Source organism: Pelophylax lessonae (assembly GCF_965119305.1).
Source record: "Pelophylax lessonae genome assembly, chromosome: 1".
In the NCBI taxonomy this organism is placed as follows: Eukaryota; Metazoa; Chordata; class Amphibia; order Anura; family Ranidae; genus Pelophylax; species Pelophylax lessonae.
In genome coordinates, this window is record NC_138768.1 from 744,205,591 (window position 1) to 744,227,768 (window position 22,178).

At 46.5% G+C, this 22,178-nt stretch overlaps 1 protein-coding gene across 2 annotated transcripts in view; it reads right to left on the minus strand.

Annotated features, from left to right (window-relative positions):
• SLAIN2 (SLAIN motif family member 2) overlaps positions 1-22,178 on the minus strand; it is a 142,502-nt gene that overhangs the window by 60,092 nt on the left and 60,232 nt on the right. For both annotated transcript variants that reach the window (XM_082257948.1, XM_082257947.1), the window contains exons 2-3: positions 19,947-20,095; positions 11,623-11,790 (exon numbers count right to left, since the gene is read on the minus strand). In XM_082257948.1, the coding sequence (XP_082114074.1) occupies positions 11,623-11,790; positions 19,947-20,095 (317 nt within the window). The remainder of the gene's footprint in view (positions 1-11,622; positions 11,791-19,946; positions 20,096-22,178) is intronic.

Below are 22,178 nucleotides of genomic sequence, written 5' to 3' on the forward strand. Positions count from 1 at the left end.
TTCACCAGCCACCCGAACTCTTGCAAAAAGATCATGGTGATCTCTAAGTTTAGTAACAGAGTCTGCGGAGACTCCGCACGGAGCAGAAGATCGTCTAGGTAACCTAGAATCGATATGCCTCGCTGTCGCAACAGCGCCAACACTGGGGCCAACACCTTTGTGAAGACCCGGGGAGCCGAGGCGAGACCAAAGGGTAACGCCACAAACTGATAATGGTTCTCCTCTACGGAAAAACGCAGGAAACGCTGATGTCCTGCGTAAATGGGAATGTGAAGATAGGCATCCTTGATGTCTATGGACGCTAGAAAATCCCCCTGATGCAGGGAGGCCGCTACTGTGCGAATAGACTCCATCTTGAATTTTTGTATCTTGACAAAAAGATTGAGTGCTCTTAAGTCCAGAATTGGACGCACCTTGCCCTCTTTCCTGGGTATTGTGAATAGGTTTGAAAAACCCCTGAAAACGCTCTGTCCAAGGAACGTGGACCACCACTCCTTGTTGCATTAAATCCGTGACCGCCCCCCGCAGAGCTTCTAGGCGATCTGGGGATAGTCGGATGTTGGAAGGGAAGAATCGCACCGGTGGGAGAGATTGAAACTCGATCTTGTAACCTGACCGTATGACTTCGCAGACCCACTTGTCCAGGATTCTGGAAAGCCATGGATGCGGAAACCGGCGAAGACGTCCCCCCACCCCAGCTATGGGTGGGGGCGCACCTTCAGGCTTTAGTAGTCTTATTTTCAGGTCTGGAAGAGCCGGACTTTTGCTTGCCCGACCAGCGTCCCTTGAAACCTCCTGAAGGAGTTTTGGAGGGCTTTGCTTTGTCGCCCGTGGGGCGAAAAAATTTCTTATGAACGGAAAAGGAAGGCCCCCGTCTCTGACGAGGTCCTTTACCCTTGGTACTTTGTGGCAAAAAAGTGCTCTTGCCTCCAGTGAGATCCTTGATAATCTCATCTAAGTTAGCCCCAAATAGGCGCTCCCCCTGAAAGGGGAGATTAGCCAAAGCTTTTTTGGAACCTTGGTCCGCTGACCAACACTTTAGCCACAGTGTACGCCTGAGGACCACTGCTGAAATTGAAGCCCGCCCCAACAATGGAGTGGCGTCTAGAGCAGCGTCACAGACAAACTGTAGCCCTTGTATCATCTGTTCCAGCAGATCTGATACCGCCTGGGGGATGTCTCTCCCCTCTAAGTCCCGGCGTAACCACTTGGTCCATTCTGTCACAGTTTGTGAAACCAGACCAATAGCAATTACTGGTCTGAAAGCTGACCCAATCAGGGAAAAAATGGCGCGAGACACAGCTTCCACCTTGCGATCCACTGGATCCCTAAAGGACGGAGCGTCCTCTAATGGGATAACCGTAGCTTTATTCAATCTGGAAATTGGTGAATCCACCACAGGTGGTACTGTCCATTTCTTGAGGAGGGATTCCTCGAACGGATAACGCCTAATAATACGTTTGGAAATAGCAGGGGTTCGTTTTGGATGACCCCATTCTTCCTTAATTACATTACCGAAACATTTGGGCAAGGGAAATACTTTCGCCATTTTGGTCCGTTTATTAGTACCAAAAGGGATCTCAGACTCAGCTACTTCTGACGGTGTAACCTGCAGTCCTAAGGATTCTCGGACCGATACAGTTAGTGCGTTCACAAACGCTTCCTCTCGGGCTATGGTAGATGCCGAAACATCCTCCTCACTGTCTGAAGAGACAGTACCTGAGACACAAGCCCCAGATGATGGACCTGCACCTGCAGTGACAGGCTCAGACTCTGAATCTGAAGTTTCAGATGAAATGGGGGTAGGCGGGGGTCGCTTCCTTGCGCCCTGTCCCTGACAGGCCACTTCCACCCGGGATACAAAAGACTCTAAAACCGCTGATAATGCATCAATAGTAAGTGGGGATCTGGAGGGTCCTGCAGCCACCTCGAGGGGATCAGGTGGAGATACATGTGTGGCAGGGTCCATGCTAATCCAGGACACTTTGCCAGTGAAAAATTTGAAAAATAAAAAATATCTCCTTTTTTTTTTTTATCTGTAATCCCCCAGCGCGATAGCGCCCCTCAGCGTACCTGCTTTTGGACCCCCACAGAGAGAGAGAGACCCCAAGGGCTCACCACCTGATGCAGAGAAGTTTCTTTCAAACTGCTGTCAGCGTAGTCCTATGCAGACTGGGAAGTCCTGTACTAGCTTTCCCGGGTAAAAGGAAGTGGCTCCGCCCCCTTTGCACGCCTTCCGGCGCTCCCAGCTACTCCTCGAGGTAGGCTGGGCACATCAAACATGGCCGCCCCCATGCAGGAGACACCAGGCTACGGCAAAATGGCGCCCTGCGTGCCCTGCAGGTGGCCTGTGTAGACACTGAAGTCTAACATGCGGTCTACAGCAAAATGGCGGCGGAATGCCGATCTAATGTGGCTCCTCCGGAGGACAGCAGCGGCCTGCGAACGGCTAAGAAAGGCTGGCGGCGGCCTGTAAGTGCGGCCTGCGGGAGGATGGCGATAGCTTCTATATCCCTTAATATAAGGTAGGTGCTTGCCTCCTACTTAAATGCCAGTCTGTTCTATTTCAATGTAGTCAATTGAACCAGGCTTCCGTGGGGACCAAGCCTGCTGGGGAAACCAAGGCTGCTAGAGTGTCAGCTCCCCTAGAGTGTCAGCTCCCAAACCAAGTTTGCTGGAGTGTCAGCTCCCAAACCAAGTCTGCTGCAGTGTCAGCTCCCAAACCAAGTCTGCTGGAGTGTCAGCTCCCAAACCAAGTCTGCTGGAGTGTCAGCTCCCAAACCAAGTCTGCTGGAGTGTCAGCTCCCAAACCAAGTTTTGCTGGAGTACCAAGTTTGCTGGAGTGTCAGCTCCCAAACCAAGTCTACTGGAGTGTCAGCTCCCAAACCAAGCCTGCTGGAACGTCAGCTCTCAAACCAAATCACAGTCTCCCAGGGAGATATGTGCATATGTCATAGGCTAGAGGTGGAACCTTAATGTCCAAAAAAGGTCCGACCATACACAGAGGGGCCCATATCCCAAAAACCCCACAGGGGAAAAGGGGAACATCTACTCACCATACCGGAACAGGCACCCTCTCTTAACAGAACCCCTCTCCACCGAGGTGGGGGGCAGTCGACCAATACGGACGCCATGACTGGTCATTGGCGTTCAAGCGAGTGTTTTAACTCGCAGGGTCAGTCCCCGTCCAGTGGGACTATGTCGCGGCCGACCCAGCGCGGAGCTATGGTCTGCACGCGCTCGTAGGCTGAACTGGGGTGACCACTGGATCTCAACATTCAGCCCGTCGCCCAGATCGGCGTGATTTGTTTGAAGATCTCACAGGAAAACTGGAGAAAACAACTACCTAAAAAGGAAAAAAACAATTCTAAAAAAATCTTGCCAGGACCAAAGATCCCAGCAAGGAGCTTAGGTCCTTACTCCTGACTAGACAGAAAAAAAACTAACATCCTGTAGCAGAGAGAGAGAGAGGATATACCCTCTGGGACTGCCCCTGAGGTGGAGCCAGAACGTTTTTTTCTGCCTAGTGTCCTACTCCTGTAGAGGGCAATATAACCCAACTGATATGAATCAAAGAGGACTACGTCTGTCAATGAGCGACAGAGAAATTAACCGTTAATTGCCATTTTAACCTGGGCGTGACACCTTGTGTGTCTGTACCAAGGCCAAACATTCCTGGGTATGTAAACTTTTGATCAGGGCTAATTGAGTGATTTCTGTTATTAGGATTAAAAAAGGAGCCAAACAACTATGTGATAATAAATGGCTTCATATGATCACTATTCTTAAAGTGGAACTTCAGTCATAAAATTAAGTCCTTCTGGATCACGTCAGGCCAGCCTCCTTTGCAGGTATACACTGCATCCGGAAAGTATTCACAGAGCTTAACTTTTTCCACATTTTGTTATGTTACGGCCTTATTCCAAAATGGATTAAATTATTTTCCTGAAAATTCTACAAACAATACCCCTTAAGGACAACGTGAAGGAAGTTGGTTTGAAATCTTTTCAAATTTATTAAAAAAAATGACACAGAAAATTGAGCTCAGGTGCATCCTGTTTCCACTGATCATCCTTGAGATGTTTCGACATTTTGACTGGAGTCCACCTGTGGTAAATTCCGTTGATTGGACATGATTTGCAAAGGCACACACCTGTCTATATAAGGTACCACAGTTAACAGTGCATGTCAGAGCACAAACCAAGCCTTGACGTTCAAGAAATTGTCTGTAGACCTCCGAGACAGGATTGTATGGAGGCACAGATCTGGGGAAGGGTACAGAAAAATGTCTGCAGCATTGAAAATCCCAATGAGCACAGTGGTCTCCATCATCCTTTAATGGAAGAAGTTTGGAACCAGTAGGACTCTTCCTAGAGCGGGCCGCCCAGCCAAACTGAGTGCTCGAGAGAGAAGGGCCTTAGTCAGGGATGTGACCAAGAACCGATGGTCACTCTGACAGAGCTCCAGCATTTCTCTGTAGAGATAAGAAAACCTTCCAGAAAAACAAACATCTCTGTAGCACTCAATCAGGCCCAATCAGGCCTGTATGGTAGAGTGGCCAGAGGGAAGCCACTCCTCAGTAAAAGGCACATTACAGCCCCCGGGAGTTTGCCAAAAGACACCTGAAGGACTCAGACCATGAGAAACTAAATTCTCTAGTCTGATTAAACAAAGCTTGAACACTCTGGCCTGAATGGCAAGCATCATGTCTGGAGGAAACCAAGCATCACTCATTGCCTGGCCAATATCATCCATACAGTAAAGCATGGTGGTGGTGGCAGCATCATGCTTTGGGGATGTTTTTCAGCAGCAGGTACTGGGAGACTAGTCAGGATCAAGGGAATGATGAATGCAGCAATGTACAGAGGCATCGTTGATGAAAACCTGCTCCAGAGCGCTCTGGACCTCAGACTGCAGTAAAGGCTCATCTTCCAACAGGACAATGACCCTAAGCACAAAGCCAAGATAACAAAGGAGGGCCTACAGGATAACTCTGTGAATGTCCTTGAGTGGCCAAGCCAGAGCCCAGACTTGAACCAGATTGAACATCTCTGTAGATATCTGAAAATGGCTGTGCACCGATGCTCTCCATCCAACCTGATGGAGCTTGAGAAGTCCTGCAAAGAAGAATGGGGGAAACTGCCCAAGACTGTATGTCTGGTCTTCTGGTGTGTATGTGTGGCCGGCCATGTGTGTGTGTGAGTCGTTGTTCTGTTTTTATGTCATATATGTTCATGGTTCATAACCTTTTGTATCCTGAATTCATGCATTTGTGAATTGTTCCCCACATGTCGGGGTATTTTTAGACAAAGTGTCCTATGCTCTTTAATAAAGTTTTTTGCCAATTTTGAAAAAGAAGCAGGTGTGAGCATCCCTTATTGCAGCCGTTCTTAGGGGCTGGTCTATGGCCCCTCCTTTCCTTTTCATACTAGCATAATTTAGGCTGCGGTGGCTCCCTACTCACTAATAGAGACCATAAGACAATACTAATGGGTCACATTAGTCTCTGACATAGGTGCTTCTCTTTTTGCTTGCAATTTTTGATCAACTCCCCATTGAAGGAAGGCCAAGATCCAAGTAAGAGTGAGAAGGAACCCCAATAGACTCCATGCACGATGATAGATCCTTCTAGAAGTCGCTTTTCTCGCTTTAAGCAGAGTGGCAATCACTGAAGCAGACAATCCCCTGTCATTTAGCACCAGGCTTTCAACAGCCAAGCCGTCAAAGCCAGTGACTGTAAGGCTCCTTTCACACGGCCGCTCCGTGTGTCCGCAAATCATCCCATCCGTTTGCGGATGATTTGCGGACATAATGTAAGCGAATGGCACTGCGGGTGTCAGCGGAATACCATCCGCTGACACCCGATTTTCCTCCTTTCAGTTCTGTTCCGTTTTTACGAATGGAACAGAACCCCATTTTTCCTTCCGTGTAAAAAACGGAAAGGAAGGAAAATCGGATGTCAGCGGTGTCATCCGCAGTGCCATATACTTACATTATGTCCGCATATCATCCGCAAACGGATGGGATGATATGCGGGCACACGGAGCGGATGACACAAATGTCATCCGCTCCGTGGAAAAAAAAAAAAAAAAGTCCCGCAGCGGACCTTTGACACGGAGCGGCCGTGTGAAAGGAGCCTAAAGCAGGATGGAAGATCGGCCCTGAAAGGAAGTCTCCAAGGAACGTCTGTGACTAGCCTGACCAGGTCGGCATACCAAGCTTGGCGAGACCAGTCTGGAGCCACAAGGATGGCCGGAATCCCTTCCGCCTCGATTCTGCGAAGAAGTCTTGGCAGCAACTTGAGGAGGGAAAGGCATACATCAGTTGATACCAACCCCCACGGAGCCACCAGTGCATCTGTGGCGTCTGCTAGAGGGTCCCGACAATGAGCTACAAACCTCTGCACTTTCCTGTTGATCCGAGACGCCAACAGATCTACGTCTTGAGTGCCCCAACGAAGGCACAGCTGCTAGAACACCTCTGGATGGAGAGACCATTCCCCTGGAGCCAAGGCCTGCCGACTGAGGTAATCCGCCTGCCAATTTTCCACTCCTGGAATGTGAATGGCGGAAAGAGCTGGAACAAAATGTTCCACCCAGCGAAGGATGCTTGGAACTTCTAAAACCGCCAGGACACTCCTGGTGCCCCCTTGGTGATGGACATAAGCCACAGCCATGGCACTGTCCAATTGAATGCGCACTGGACAGCCCCGAAGGTACTCCATCCAGTGAACTAGGCAAAGCCTGACTGCTCTCAGCTCCAGAACATTGATCGGTAACCTGGATTCCTCCAGGGACCAAACCCCTTAAGCAGAAAGCTTGCCTAGAACACCTCCCCACCCGGACAGACTGGCATCCGTAGTGATCACTGTCCAATATATAGGGAGGAAATGTTTTCCTTGTTTGAGCGTCTGGGACGTTTTTCCGGAGGAAGAAACACCCTGGCTGAGGACGAATCCAATGCCAGGCCCAGATAGTCCAGTCTCATTGAAGAAACCAGGGACGACTTCTACAGATTCACAATCCACCCAAACTCTTCCAGAGTTCTCATGGTGATCTCCAAGTTTGTCACTAGCGCCGTGGGAGACTCTGCATGGAGGAGAAGATCGTCCAGGTAACCCAGGACCAATATCCCCCGTTGGCGTAATAAAGCCAGGACCCTGAGCTAACGCCTTTGTGAAGACCTGAGGGGCAGAGGCGAGACCAAAGGGTAACGCCACAAACTGATAGTGATCCTCTCCCACGGCAAAAAGCAGAAACAGTCCTGCACATATTGGGATGTGAAGGTAGGCATATTTGATGTCCATGGAGGCCATGAAATTCCCCTGGTGTAGGGAAGCCACCACCGTGCGAGTGGATTCGATTTTGAATTTTTGAACTCGCACAAAACAACTCTTGTTGCTTTTAGGTCCAGAATTGGACGCACCTTGCTCTCCTTCCTAGGGGCAATAAACAGTTTGAGTAAAAGCCCTGAAAACATTCCGAATTCGGAACGAAAACTATTACTCCTTGCTGTAACAGATCCTGCACTGCCCCCAAAGAGAGCTTGTAAGCAATCTGGGGACAGTTGTACATTGGAAGGGAAAAACCTTACCGAGGGACAGATCAAAACTCGATCTTGAAGCCGGACTGTATGACCTCGTGGACCCATTTGTCTTGCAGCCAGGATAGCCACAGGTCCGGAAACCAGCAAAGACGAAAAGGGTGAGGGCGCACCTTCAGGTCAAAGGGGCCTTATCCACAGGTCTGGAGAAACCAGACTTCTGTTTTCCAGACCAGGGTAATACCTTTGATAATGTCATCAAGGGTAGCCCCAAACAGTCGATCACCCTGAAAAGGTAGATCAGTCAAGGCCTTCTTAGAAGTCTAATCCACAGACCAGCATTTTAGCCAAAGTATACGCCGGAGGACCACTGCCGAAACCGACAGTCGGGCCAATATTGGAGCTGTATCCAGGGAAGCATCGCAAACAAAATGCAGCCCCTGAACAAACTGGTCTGTCAGCTCCTGAAAGGCAGAGGGAAGTTTCACCCCCTCCAGGTCACGGCGTAGTAACTTGGCCCATTCAGACAGAGTTTGTGACACAAGGGCAATAGTAAAACACCGGGCTGAGTGCGCAGACCCCGCCAGGGAGTACATTTTCCGGCTACAGACTCCGCTTTTCTATCCGCCGGATCCTTAAAGGACAGGGAATCTTCCACTAGGATCATGGCAGCTTTATTCAGTCTGGAGACTGGAGAGTCCATTGTAGGTGGCACAGTCCTCTTTTTAATAAGGGACTCCTCAAAGGGGTGGCGCCTAACAATCCGCTTAGGCACTCTTTTTTGACCATGTTGTCAAAATACGCGGGAAGGGGGAAAACCTTAGCCACTCTGGATGGCTTGTGAGTGCCAAATGTAACTTGCGCTGCAGTCGCAGCTGTGTCCTCCATTTTTAGGGTGTCACGCACAGATACAACCAGTGTGTCCACCAACGCCTTTTCTTGTGCAGTGGCGGAGGGAGTAGGGTCATCCTCACTATCAGAGGAGACAGGGCACGGGGAGGTAGACCCAGCAGGGAGACCCACGTCTGAATGGCTGAATCAGATGATCAGATGAGGCGGGGGGCGTTTTTTGGCACCTCGCTCTTTACAGGCCACCTCCACCTGCGACACAAAGGATTCACGGCCGACCATGCATCTATGGATAGCTGGGACCTGGAGGGCCCTGCGGTCTCCTTGAGGGGATCAGATGGGGAAGAATGTTCCATGTTCCACAGAGTCCATGTTGCACAAGGAGAACCCCGCAGCAAAAAGTCGAAAACATTTTTTTTTTTTTTTTTTTTATAAACGTCCCACCGCGTTATAGCGCTCCCAAGAGGTCAGGCAGAACGCACAGAGACCCCCAGCAGAGAGAGAGACCCCCCCCCAGACTCACCACGCGCACCAGGAAGGCCCAGAATGTCTGCACAGCACATGTCTACAGCGATCTTGATCATCAGAGAAAAACCTGAGTGTTAGCACTAGGGTATAGGGAGGGGCTCCACCACCACAAAAAAATGCCTCTAGGGGCTCCAAGGACATGGCCGCCATTGAAATTAAATGGGAATCCACTATAAAATGGCTGCTCGGGTGTACCAAAATGGCCGCCGATCTTCCTCCAAGAAAAAGGCGGCCACGCACGGCCTATGGAGCTTCTAGGAGCCCTCGAGGGGACACCCTAGCCTCCCTAATGGGATCAACAGGAAAAAGGGCCTTGGAGTGACAGGTGAAACCCCTCCGCCCCCACCGTCGGCCTACGCCCGGTCCCAGCCCCCAGGAGTAGCTCCAATCGCCCCATAGCCCCAGTAGTGAGGACGGGGGGCTTTGCGTGACAGGACAGAGGGGAACCAGGGAAAGTGAGGGACTGACCTTCCCAAGGAGGGGCCCGCGTCCACCCCAAAAACCCACCGGGGGAGAGGGGGGGGGGGGACAACAGTTTACTTACCACACCTGGAACAGGCAGGAGCCATTTCCTGACAGAACCCCTCTCCAGAAAAGTAGGGGGGCTGCCGGCCAATAGGAATGATACGAATCGGGCCTAGCAAGCTGGCAAGACGTTTAACTCACAGGGCCAGTCCCCGTCCGGTGGGACTGTCGCGGCCCGCCTAGCGCGGAGCTGGGGTCTGCACGTGCTAGCAGGACGGCTGGGGTGACCACCGGATGTATATATCCAGCCCATCGCCAGATCCGGCATAGTTGCTTGTAGATCTCACAGGAAAAAAAATCCAGTGACAAACTAGCTAGAAAAAACTACCTAGAAAGAAAAAAAAAAAAAACTTTTGCCAGGACCAGAGATCCCAGCAAGGAACTAGGTCCTCACTCCTGACTAGGCAGATTAAAACTGACATCCTATAGCAGGGAGAAAGGGTATACCGCATGGGACTGGGACTGCCCAAAGGTGTAGCCAGAACTATTTTTCTGCCTAGTGTCCTACTCCTGTAGGGGGCAGTATAACCCTGTTATGAATAGAGACTGTGTCCGTCAATGAACGATAGAGAAGTGTCTATACAGGCAGTCCCCAGGTTACAAACAAGATAGGTTCTGTAGGTTTGTTCTTAAAGTGGGAGCAAACTCCTATGAACGATTTTTTCCTATAGGTAAGCCTATAGTGAGGCTCACCTATAGGTACAGTAAATATCTCCTAAACGTGTACTGTTTAGAAGATATTTACTTGCGAAGCCTCCGGTGACATCACCAGCACATGCGCTATGAAGGAACAGCATACTCCAGAGCACTATGCTGTGAACAGCTGCTCCTGCTCGTATGGTCAGGAGTGAGGTCATCATGTTATCATGGCTATTCCAATCAAAGGACTGGAATAAAGACCGAGTGAAGATGAAAGCCCTGTCAGCGATGCATGCTAGCACCTTATAACTTTGCCTTGCAGGTTTAAAAAGACAAAAAGGGTGGCTTACTCCCCCTTTGAGTCTAATTTGTATGCAAATTGGAACAGGTACTTTTTTTTAAGTTTAACTCCAGGCAAAAAAATGTGTTTAAATAGCATAGAGAAGCAGTAGTGATGTAGTAGTAAAATTTCAGGGGCCAAAAATAGGCTAAGAAAAAAGGTGCCGATAACTGCCGAAAACGCTGCGATTTTACAGTGCTTATGGTGCGTTTCTGCTCAGTTTTAATGAATTTCAATGAGGAGGTTTATTTTTGGTGCATTTTTTTTTTACTTGACCAAATATGCACCAAGCACGATTTTTAGCTCCGCTTCAAAAAGGTGCAGATAATGGCTGACAATACATATTCATTTAAATTTCTCTGATGTTCATTGACGGACACAGCTCCTGATCTTCTTAACTATCGGGTTATACTGCCCCCTACAGGAGTAGGACACTAGGTGGAAAAAACATCTGGCTACGACTATGTGTAGTCCCAGGAGGTATACTCCCTCTCTCTACTATAGGTACTCAGTTTTGTTACAAGCAGTGTCAGAAGAATTACAACTCCTCAGAGGGATGGGTGCTGTGTCCATCAATAAACATCAGAGAAATGGATTTTGCGGCAAGTCAAAAATCCCGTTTTAGGTACTATTCTAAGGCCTAAAGCTGGCCATAGATGGACCCAATCTCGGTGGGTTCAGCAGGGACTGACAAGAGATTCAATCCATCTATGGGCAGGCTGATTGTACCCAAGTCGATCCACTGATACTTGGGTACAACCAGCATGTTGAATTTTTAGCAGGCAATTATTGCCAGAGGCTATAGCTTCTAGCAGTAATCCTTGTGCTCTCCTGGGAGGAACCGCTCCCTGCGCCCCCCTAGATTCCTCCCAGGAGGAGAACACAAGGGCTCTGTGGGATGGATTCCCCCATCATCACTGACTGTTGATGAGGGAATCGAGCATACTTCTTTGCCTCAACCTCCCTCTTTAGTTGTACAAGTCAGCTACAGCTACCAAGAAAGCCTGCTGGGGATATTGCCTCAACTACAAAAAACAGAGGAAAAATGCCTGGCTGACAAAACATGCAAATTCATAAACAAAAAAAACTCTTCAAGCCCATACATTAAGCAGATACATTTTTTAATTACAAAGAAAAGATATTGTGAGGGAAAAAACCACACAGGTTCTCAATACAAGTAAATACTGATGTTTACGCACCTGTGTTGCTAGGCAGAACCAGCTGCCGCACATTTGGAGGTCTCACTGGAGTGGAGGACGGGGAGCTATAGCCGCTGTTGTATGGACTTCCACTAGGATTGGGACTATAGGAGCTAGCATAGCTGGATGAACTATAGGGAATGCTGTACATACTCTGCCTCTTGGTGGCTGTAAAATAGAGAAATATTTACATTACCATGACGATGGTCAAATGTGATCAGACATTAAGCTACAGTGCCTTGCGAAAGTATTCGGCCCCCTTGAACTTTTCAACCTTTTGCCACGTTTTAGGCTTCAACATAAAGATATAAAACTGTAATTTTTTGTGAACAACCAACAAGTGGGACACAATCATGAAGTGGAACAAAATTTATTGGAAACTTTCAAACTTTAACAAATAAAAAAACTGAAAAATTGGGCGTGCAAAATTATTCAGCCCCCTTATACTTTGTAGCGCCACATTTTGCTGCGATTACAACTGAAAGTCGCTTGGGGTATGTCTCCATCGGTTTTGCACATCGAGAGACTGAAATTTTTGCCCATTCCTCCTTGCAAAACAGCTTGAGCTCAGTGAGGTTGGATGGAGAGCATTTGTGAACAGCAGTTTTCAGTTCTTTCCACAGATTCTCGATTGGATTCAGGTCTGGACTTTGACTTGGCCATTCTAACACCTGGATATGTTTATTTGTGAACCATTCCGTTGAAGATTTTGCTTAATGTTTTGGATCGTTGTCTTGTTGGAAGACAAATCTCCGTCCCAGTCTCAGGTCTTTTGCAGACTCCATCAGGTTTTCTTCCAGAATGGTCCTGTATTTGGCTCCATCCATCTTCCCATCAATTTTAACCATCTTCCCTGTCCCTGCTGAAGAAAAGCAGGCCCAAACCATGATGCTGCCACCACCATGTTTGACAGTGGGGATGGTGTGTTCAGGGTGATGAGCTGTGTTGCTTTTACGCCAAACATAACGTTTTGCATTGTTGCCAAAAAGTTAGATTTTGGTTTCATCTGACCAGAGCACCTTCTTCCACATGTTTGGTGTGTCTCCCAGGTGGCTTGTGGCAAACTTTAAACTACACTTTTTATGGATATCTTTAACCACTTGCCGACTGCCTAACGCCGATCTACGTCGGCAGTCAGCCCCTCACAGGCAAAGCGACGTAGGTCTACGTCGCTAGCCTGTGAGGGTCTAGGGAGCGAGCGCGCGCCGCCGGAGGCGCGGTCACGCACCCCCCCGCGCGTGTGACCGGCGGACCCGATGTCCGCCGGTCACTCTGCGATCGTCGGGGGAGAGGGAGAAAGTCAGGCGGCTTGTGTAAACAAGCTGCCTGTCATTCTCCCCTGTGTATGAAGGATGATCATACGGTTCTACTATGTAGAACCGTTGATCACTGTTCATACATCTGAAGCCACAGCCAATCACAGTAGAATTCGTTTAGATACAGCGTCGCACAACCGCGCAATTGTCCGTTAAAGTCACGCAGTGCCGAATCGCAAAATACCCCCTGGTCAGGAAGGGGGTAAAATCTTCCGGGGCTTAAGTGGTTAAGAAATGGCTTTCTTCTTGCCACTCTTCCATAAAGGCCAGATTTGTGCAGTATACGACTGATTGTTGTCCTATGGACAGAGTCTCCCACCTCAGCTGTAGATCTCTGCAGTTCATCCAGAGTGATCATGGGCCTCTTGGCTGCATCTCTGATCGGTCTTCTCCTTGTATAAACTGAAAGTTTAGAGGGACGGCCAGGTCTTCGTAAATTTGCAGTGGTCTGATACTCCTTCCATTTCAATATTATCGCTTGCACAGTGCTCCTTGGGATGTTTAAAGCTTGGGAAATCTTTTTGTATCCAAATCCGGCTTTAACCACTTGCCGACTGCCTAACGCCGATCTACGTCGGCAGTCAGCCCCTCACAGGCAAAGTGACGTAGGGCTACGTCACTAGCTTGTGAGGGTCTAGGGAGCGAGCGCGCGCCCCCGGAGGCGCGCTCCCGCTCCCGCGTGGTCACGGACCCCCCCGCGCGTGTGACCAGCGGACCCGATGTCCGCCGGTCACTCGGCGATCGGCGGGGGAGAGGGAGAATGTCAGGCAGCTTGTGTAAACAAGCTGCCTGTCATTCTCCTCGCTGTAAAGACACTGATAAAACGGATCTAGTATGTAGATCCGTTGATCAGTGTCCTTACAGCTCAAGCCACAGCCAATCACAGTAGAAAGCAAGCCCCTAGGGATACACACAGCCCCTCCCTTCCAAATAAAGTTAACCCCTTCACAACCAGTGTATTTTTACAGTAACAGTGCATATGTATAGCACTGATTACTGTAGAAATGTCACTGGTAACCCCAAAAGTGTCACAAATGTCAGTCAAGGGTCCGATCTGTCCGCCCCAATGTCGCAGTACCGCAAAAAAAAAAAAATCGCAGATCGCCGCCATTACGCGTTAAAAAAAAAAAACAACAAAAATGACAAAAATCTTTCCCTTTGTTAGTAAACGCGATAACTTTTGCGCAAACCAATCAAAATACGCTTTTTGCAATTTTTTTTACCAAACATATGTAGCATAAAACAAATTGGCCGAAAATTTTAAAAAATTTTGATTTTTACTTTTTTTTGGGGGGGAATTTCATATAAAAAAATGTGAAAAATATTGTTATTTTTGCAAAATTGACGCTCTTTTTTTGTTTATAGCGCGTGATCAAAAAAAAAAAATCGCACAGGTGATCAAATACCACCAAAAGAAAGCTCTGTTTGTGGGAAAAAAAGGACGTCAAATTCGTTTAGGTACAGCGTCGCACGACCGCGCAATTGTCCGTTAAAGTCACGCAGTGCCGAATCGCAAAATACCCCCTTGTCAGGAAGGGGGTAAAATCTTCCGGGGCTTAAGTGGTTAAACTTCTCCACAACAGTATCTCGGACCTGCCTGGTGTGTTCCTTGTTCTTCATGATGCTCTCTGCGCTTTAAACGGACCTCTGAGACTATCACAGTGCAGGTGCATTTATACGGAGACTTGATTACACACAGGTGGATTCTGTTTATCATCATTAGTCATTTAGGTCAACATTGGATCATTCAGAGATATTCACTGAACTTCTGGAGAGAGTTTGCTGCACCAATGGTAAAGGGGCTGAATCATTTTGCACGCCCAATTTTTCAGTTTTTTATTTGTTAACAAAGTTTGAAATATCCAATAAATTTCGTTCCACTTCATGATTGTGTCCCACTTGTTGTTGATTCTTCACAAAAAATTATAGTTTTATATCTTTATGTTTGAAGCCTGAAATGTGGCAAAAGGTCGAAAAGCTCAAGGGGGCCGAATACTTTCGCAAGGCACTGTAAGTAGGTTTTATTTTCAATGTTACACAAGAACTGTATAAACTATATAAATAGATTTGGCCTTCTAGTAGAATGGTTTAAATCTCTAAAAATACCCTCAAAGTAGGAAGAGTGCTTTTTTTTTTTTTTTTGTGGTCCAAACCCCTTCAATGACAGCTGTGATTTGGCTGTTACCTCTCCCACATCACCCTAAGGCTCGGTTTCCACTAGTGCGACTTGCGGTGCGACTTGACACATCTCAAGTCGCACAGCAAGTCAAAACCCATTGTTTTCAATGGGGCCCGTTTCCACTGCCGCGGCTTCAGTTGCGGCGACTTCAAAAGTAGATCGTGCACTACTTTTGAGCCGTCTTCAGTGCGACTTCCCTCTATATATGAGGGACAAGTTTCACTGAAGCCGCAGTTTACTTTCGCTACGAAGTCGTGCTAGAAGTAGCATGTCTTCGTAGCCGCACTAGTGGAAACCGAGCCTAAGACAGTATTAAACCCAAAAATGTATTACAATGGTTAGATGTGGTGGCTGAATTAGTTCTCTTTTTTTTTGGCTTTTCCCCCCTCTGTCACCTGGTGATCTGACCAGTAACACACATCCTGTATTAGCGAGACAACTCTGGCGGAACAAGAACAGTAGGCACAGCAGACAGCAACATTATCAGTCTGGGGGTGGGGGGAAACGTTAAATGTATTGGCAGATTTAGACACTCTTGAAGCTAATCTCCAGCTCACACTGTGTAATCTGTTACAGAAAACATGTTTTTCTCCTTTTGGGATAAAAGTTTCTGAATAAAAGAAAGTTGATTATTTTAATCACTGCTGCCAGGGTTAAGTGGTTTGTTTCATCCATGTAAACTGATACATTCTGCTGGAGAGCATAAGCTTGTGAAAAACAACAGACTTGCTGGCTGGATCACCAGATGAAAATAGAAGCAAGCTTAAAGTGTTCCTAAACCTACAACAGTAAAATAAAACTGTATTTGCAGTTAAGCATGCTTAACATACTCACAGTGGAACCTAAGGGCTTAATTGTCTGCTTTGTAAAAAGGCTGTTTGATCCTGTCTTCTCTGATCCTCCTCTTTATCTGCCCCAATCTATCCCCTGATAATACAGAGGCTTTGGAGTCACTCTGCACATTCTTAGTTTGGTGTGTAATGCTAGAGAATTTATTTTTTTCTTGGGAGGGTGCATGCGATCAGCACAAATCAAAAAGGGAAGGGGGGAAGGGAAAAGAATTAGGGTAATCCCTGGGTAAGAAAAAAAAACACCCAGTATAAATACTGGTGGCAATCTAACACCAATTTTGAATACCCTACGGTAGTATAACCGGTGAGCCAAGCAACTGAAATAGCATAATGAAAAATCAACACAGAAGAAGTTGCAAAAAATGGCTCCAACACAGGTATTGAAAAAAGTAAAAAACTTACTTTGAGGTGGAGACAATAATATCACATATACTACACAAACATGGGCAATTAAAAATGTATGTGTTCAAAGGCCTGTGAACTGTTGCCCAATATTACCACATCCCTACTCATAAAAACACACACAAAAAAATGGCCTCATGAATGCTCCACCCCACGCCCAGGCCAGCCAACACCCAAATCGCTCAGCAAAGGCCCCCTCCAATATTTGCCCCACCACAGCCCAGAATCAATTGGATAACAGATAAACACTGAGGCAGGAAATATGAAGACTTCATTGAAGTGGCATTGGTAAGTGGGGGATGGGGTATACCCAAAAGCAAAAAGGGGGGGGGGGGTCTATTGATTCCAAAGATCCGAGAAGGGGTTGAGGAGCCACAGTCCAGTATCCTGTAGGTTCAAAGGACAGTTCCTGATTTCCAGGTGGATATATAAACTATGTATTGCAGTCTGAAGATATGAACCACAGTGGTACTTTACAATGTTAGTGGAACAGTGGCAGCATTACATCATATTCAACCGAGAGGTGGGAGCCATGGAAGAAGTTAACTCCAAAACTTAGAGAGACTTCAAGCTGTTGCTTCAAATATTTGGTGCTTTGCAGTAAACCAGCCTCGAAATTTCAGCCTTCAAATCATATTCGAAATATGTGGCCATAACCAATAGTCATCTCAGCCAGAGTGATATATGCACAGTCCAGAAAGTCTCCTGGTAAAGTATACACAGTTTCTGGCATGACTAGTGAAGAAAATAGGAGAAAGTCTCTTGCCAGTAACGATAATGGAGGAAAGAGGCCAGTTTACAGATACAGGCTGTGAGTCTTCATATAGCGGTAATTACCGTTTTCCAGTACTCACAGCAAGATGGCATCCCACCGAGTGGTAAAGTGGAGTCGTAGAATGATGAATCCAATAGGTTGCCGCTTTCATGCACGGAAAAGCTGATGAGTATCTCGGGCATCAAGTGTACTCCCCTGGAGTAACCAAAAAATATGTGGGAGTTTGATTTGGCTTGATTTTTTGGTTTTACACTTTAAATAGAGCAAGTATGGACCTGTGGGGGTAGGTGGTTTCACCTACCCCCTGTTTTTTCATTCAGTTTGTTTCTGTAGCAGGAAGGGGGCCGGCAGCTGCTTATCACCTCTTATACTTTTTATATTTTCCCCAATATTTCTGTTTCACTAAAAGAGGTGGTCCTTGGCTCGGGTGAATACATTTGTTTTTCATTAGGACAGAGATAACTGAATGTCTTCAAAATAAACCCAAAGCACATCGCCTCAGGAAAAATAACACTCCCTACATAACATACCGAGGACAATGATTTAGTTGTAAATGCTCCCAAAGCATTTGCTGCGTGTAAGAATGATGTACACTATATTATCAAAAGTATTGGGACGCCTACCTTTACACACACAAACTTTAATGGACTTTAATTCATCCATAGGGTTCAATATTGAGTTGGCCCACCCTTTGCAGCTGTAACAGCTTCAACTCTTCTGGGAAGGCTGTCCACAAGGTTTAGGAGTGTGTCTATGGGAATGTTTGATCATTCTTCCAGAAGCGCATTTGTGAGTTCAGGAACTGATGTGGATGAGAAGGCCTGGCTCACAGTCTCCCCTCTAAATCATCCCAAAGATGTTCTATCAGTTTGGGGTCAGGACTCTGTGCAGGCCGTCAAGTTCCTCCACCCCAAACCATCCATGTCTTTATGGACCTTGCTTTGTGCACTGGTCCAAATCATTTTGAGGAGGGGGTTATGGTGTGGGGTTGTTTTTCAGGGGTTGGGCTTGACCACTTAGTTCCAGTGAAGGGAACTCTTAAGGCGTCGGCATACCAAGACCTTTTGGACAATTTCACGTTCTTAACTTTGTGGGACCAGTTGGAGGATGGCCCCTTCCTGTTCCAACATGATTGCACACCAGTGCACAAAGCAAGGTCCATAAAGACATGGATGAGTGAGTTTGGGGTGAAGAAACTTGACTGATCCTGACCTCAACCCAATAGAACACCTTTGGGATGAATTGGAGAGGAGACTACTAGCCAGGCCTTCTCATCCAACATCAGTGCCTGACCTCACAAATGCGCTTCTGGAAGAATAGTCAAAAATTCCCATAGACACACTCCTAAACCTCGTGGACAGCCTTCCCAGAAGAGCTGAAGCTGTTTTAGCAGCAACGGGTGGGCCAACTCAATACTGAACCCTACGGAGTAAAGACTGGGATGCCATTAAAGTTCATGTGCGTGTAAAAGGCAGGCATCCAAATACTTTTGGTAATATAGTGTACTTAAGAGGCTGAGCATTTCAGCAAAAAGTCACAACTAAAACAAATCTTCTGACCCATCAAAATGTGTCCACACATTGGGGATGATTTACTAAAGGCAAATAGACTGTCTACTTTGCAAACGCAGTTGAACTAATTTCCGCAGAGCTTAGTGAATGTGGAAAAGCTTCACTTTGTAAAGAATACCCAATCAGGGGTAAGAAAAAAAAAAAACTGGATTTTTGCTTACACATGATTGGATTATGGAAATCAGTAAAGCTTCACCACAATCACTAAGCTCTCTGGACAATGAGTAAATCAACCTCACTGACGAGATCTGTGGTCAACAGATTATATGACAGTCCTTAGCTTTTTTTTTGCATAGTGTTCAACTCCAGTGGTCATGACATTTTTGGGAGCGATTTAGAGAAGGGTTACAGCCTCTGTCAGGCTTTCATTTCTGAGTGTGAGGAGATTTTCCCCTCTCCTCCTAACGCCTAGCACAAAACTAAAGGAACATCGCATACTAGCTCATTATGAAATACTTACCTTAGAACGAAGCCCTGGCATGGTCATGCTCCCTCTGCGTCTCTTCCTGGTTCGGCAGCTCCAGTGCTGTGAGTGGCCGGAGCTGCGATGACGTCACTTCAGAGCACATGCGCCGCAGACGTCAGCAGCTGCATGCAGGTTTAAGATCTCCTAAACCGTGCAGATTTAGGAGATATTAATTGTACCTACAGGCAAGACTTATTATAGGCTTACCTGTAGGTAAAAGTCATGTAGCAGAGTATACTACCGCTTTAAGGTGGTTCTAAAGGCAGAAGGCTTTTTACCTTAATGTATTCGCTGCATTAAGGTAAAAACTCTCTGCATGCAGTGGTCACAATAACCCCCCCACCAAATACTTTCCTAAGCCCCATCTTAATCCAGTGATGTGCACGAGAGCAGCAGCCCTCTCCCTCAATGGCTCAGACACACCAGTGGCTCCTGCTGTCATCAATCACAGCGAGTAAGGAGGGAGTGGGGCCGACCCATGATCTGTGTGTCTTATGGCATACAGAGCCAGCTCAGGAGCATGCATGAGTGCCACTTATGGGGACACTTAGCAGGGGGGGGGGGGGGGTATAGCACGAGCGTGGGACCCAAGAAGAAAAAAGGATCCGGGCCGCTTTGTGCAAAGCCATTACACAAAGTATAACAGGTTTGTTATTTAAAGAAAATAAAAAGGCTTGGCTTTAGAATCACTTTATGAGGGAGTACCGTAGAGTATCCGCTATTAATTTCTCAGTCATGTGCACACTGCATGATCTACTACTCACCTGACATTGTTTGATCAAGTCTGTGGATAAGGTTTTTTTTTGCACTCTCTACATCAGGTGTGGGACTGTCAAAAACCTGCCGACACCAAACCAGAGGACTGATTGTTTTCTGCGATGGGGGTAACTTTTTCTTTGGTGAAGTATACAACCTGAAAATAAAAAACACGGTTTAGAAAAGTAGCACAGAGCAAGCATTCAAGAAAAAAAAAAAAAAAAAAGTCTTGCTTACAGTGAATGGCAGATACATTCAGGTGTGTGCTCACTCCAATTGTCTTAATACTGACATGGTGGTATTTCTTATTGAATTAATCATGGCCATAGCACCAGCATATAAAAGTGTGAAATGAACTACTGTACCGTTTTTTGTTGTTTTGCAAGAAAATGGTGCACGGCTTTCATGAGCTTGGTGCAGGATTTTCTTGTACGGCCATGGCATCAGAGAAATGTTGCAAATGCTTTATTGAATCATTGCCCAATGCCTTGACTAATGCCAGTACGGGATGAGGACGGGATGGGTATTATTGGTAAAACAAATTTATTTTTAAAAGCATCCCTTAACGTCCCCCAACAAAAAAGGAATTTCATTTACAGAATTTAAATACAATCACGCTAATTAACACACAGATTAATATAAAGTGCCCTCCATCACAAGTGTCACCAATCTGCCCCTATGATATACTCCATACTGAGAGGTGCACATCCTTGGCTTTCAATCATTCATGAAGAGTGCAAATCTCAGAAAAGATACGTGGGATGTCACCAGCCAGGAAGTGTCTCACGGGAACACACACAGTTCATTTAGGCTGCCATGACTCTTAAGAGGGTAGAAAAGACCGTGCGTAAATGTTGGCAGCAGCCCCTCCTATTTTAAACTTTGAGTAAGGTGAAATGTGTGCATTTCTGTTCATTTGGGTTCACTTCAGGAAAGGAAGACTTTAGTGTAGAACAGTGGTCTTCAAACTGCGGCCCAGGGCCAGATGCAACCCTTTGTTTGCTTTTGTCTGGCCCTCGGGGCACTATTTCATCCACTGATACCAACAATAAGGCATAACCCCCCCCCCACCAATGAAGCAATGCTGGAGGCAATTTACAGTACACACTCATTTTGGTAGCATCATTTATAATATAATAATAAGGAATGTGTTCCTTGCTAAAGAACATTTTTTTATCCAATTGTTATGGGTCAAGTTCTGCTTTAAGTCCAGAAAACCTTTTATCAAAATCATAGGAGCCTGGGTTCTCTCATCCTTCCCTCACTGTTCTACCGTTTGAACACCCCTCTAGCTGACTGGTAAAGGTTTTATCAACATGCTATACTCATATGAGGAGAAAGTCTTCAGAAACTACTTTGAAAACACTATCCAATGGTTTTACGTAACATAGCAATTTTGATTATTTTACATAAAAGTGGAAAGTCTCTTTAAATCTATGAATTGATTACTTTGGCTTTAAAGTAATGCAAGTTTAAAATCTCATAGAACACGATACAGCAATGACAGCATGCAGTCTTATTCATCAGGCTTCCTGACTAAAGCTGGCCATACATACATACATAGATTCCTACACTTCAGATGAACAAACCTCCAGGCTGTCAAAATACCTAAACAGTGGCTGCATTCAACTGGATGCAGCCGCTGTTCAGCTCCAAAATTTCCACCCGGGTACTTAAAATGTTTCAATTGAAGAATGTTGGGCAGGAGGGAGCCAACCACCACCCTCCTATACAAAATACAGCCGGTTCATCAGAAAATTCACACAGTGCATGTTCAGCTTATAAACCTTAATAAAAAAAAAAAATTAAAAACATGCTTTTGTTCCTTTAAAGCATGATCAATAGCAGTGGTGTTGCAGTGTAATTTGTCCCTTTCTTTAATCTAAAATACCTGGTTGATCCTGCCTGTTCCTATGTCCCCCTGTGTGAACTGACCACGGTTAATCAAGGCTGCTAATCCAAGGTCAGTTTACATGCCTCCGTCATCCCCCTGTGTGTACACAAACCCCCCCTCCCCTGCCATTTCGAGTCTGTGTAGTGAGAGCAGATCTCCTCTCGACACACTTCCGCTGCAACACATAACACAATTACTTGTATCCTCGCTGTTTTAGCAAGATCTAAAGTACTGTGTGTCAGCTTTCTAAAATTATAATCCCAAAATACCTTCTTTCACAGTGCCGCTTTCTGGTCACTTGATCTCTCACTGCTGGCCAGCTAACGTGAGGAAGCACTGTCAACTA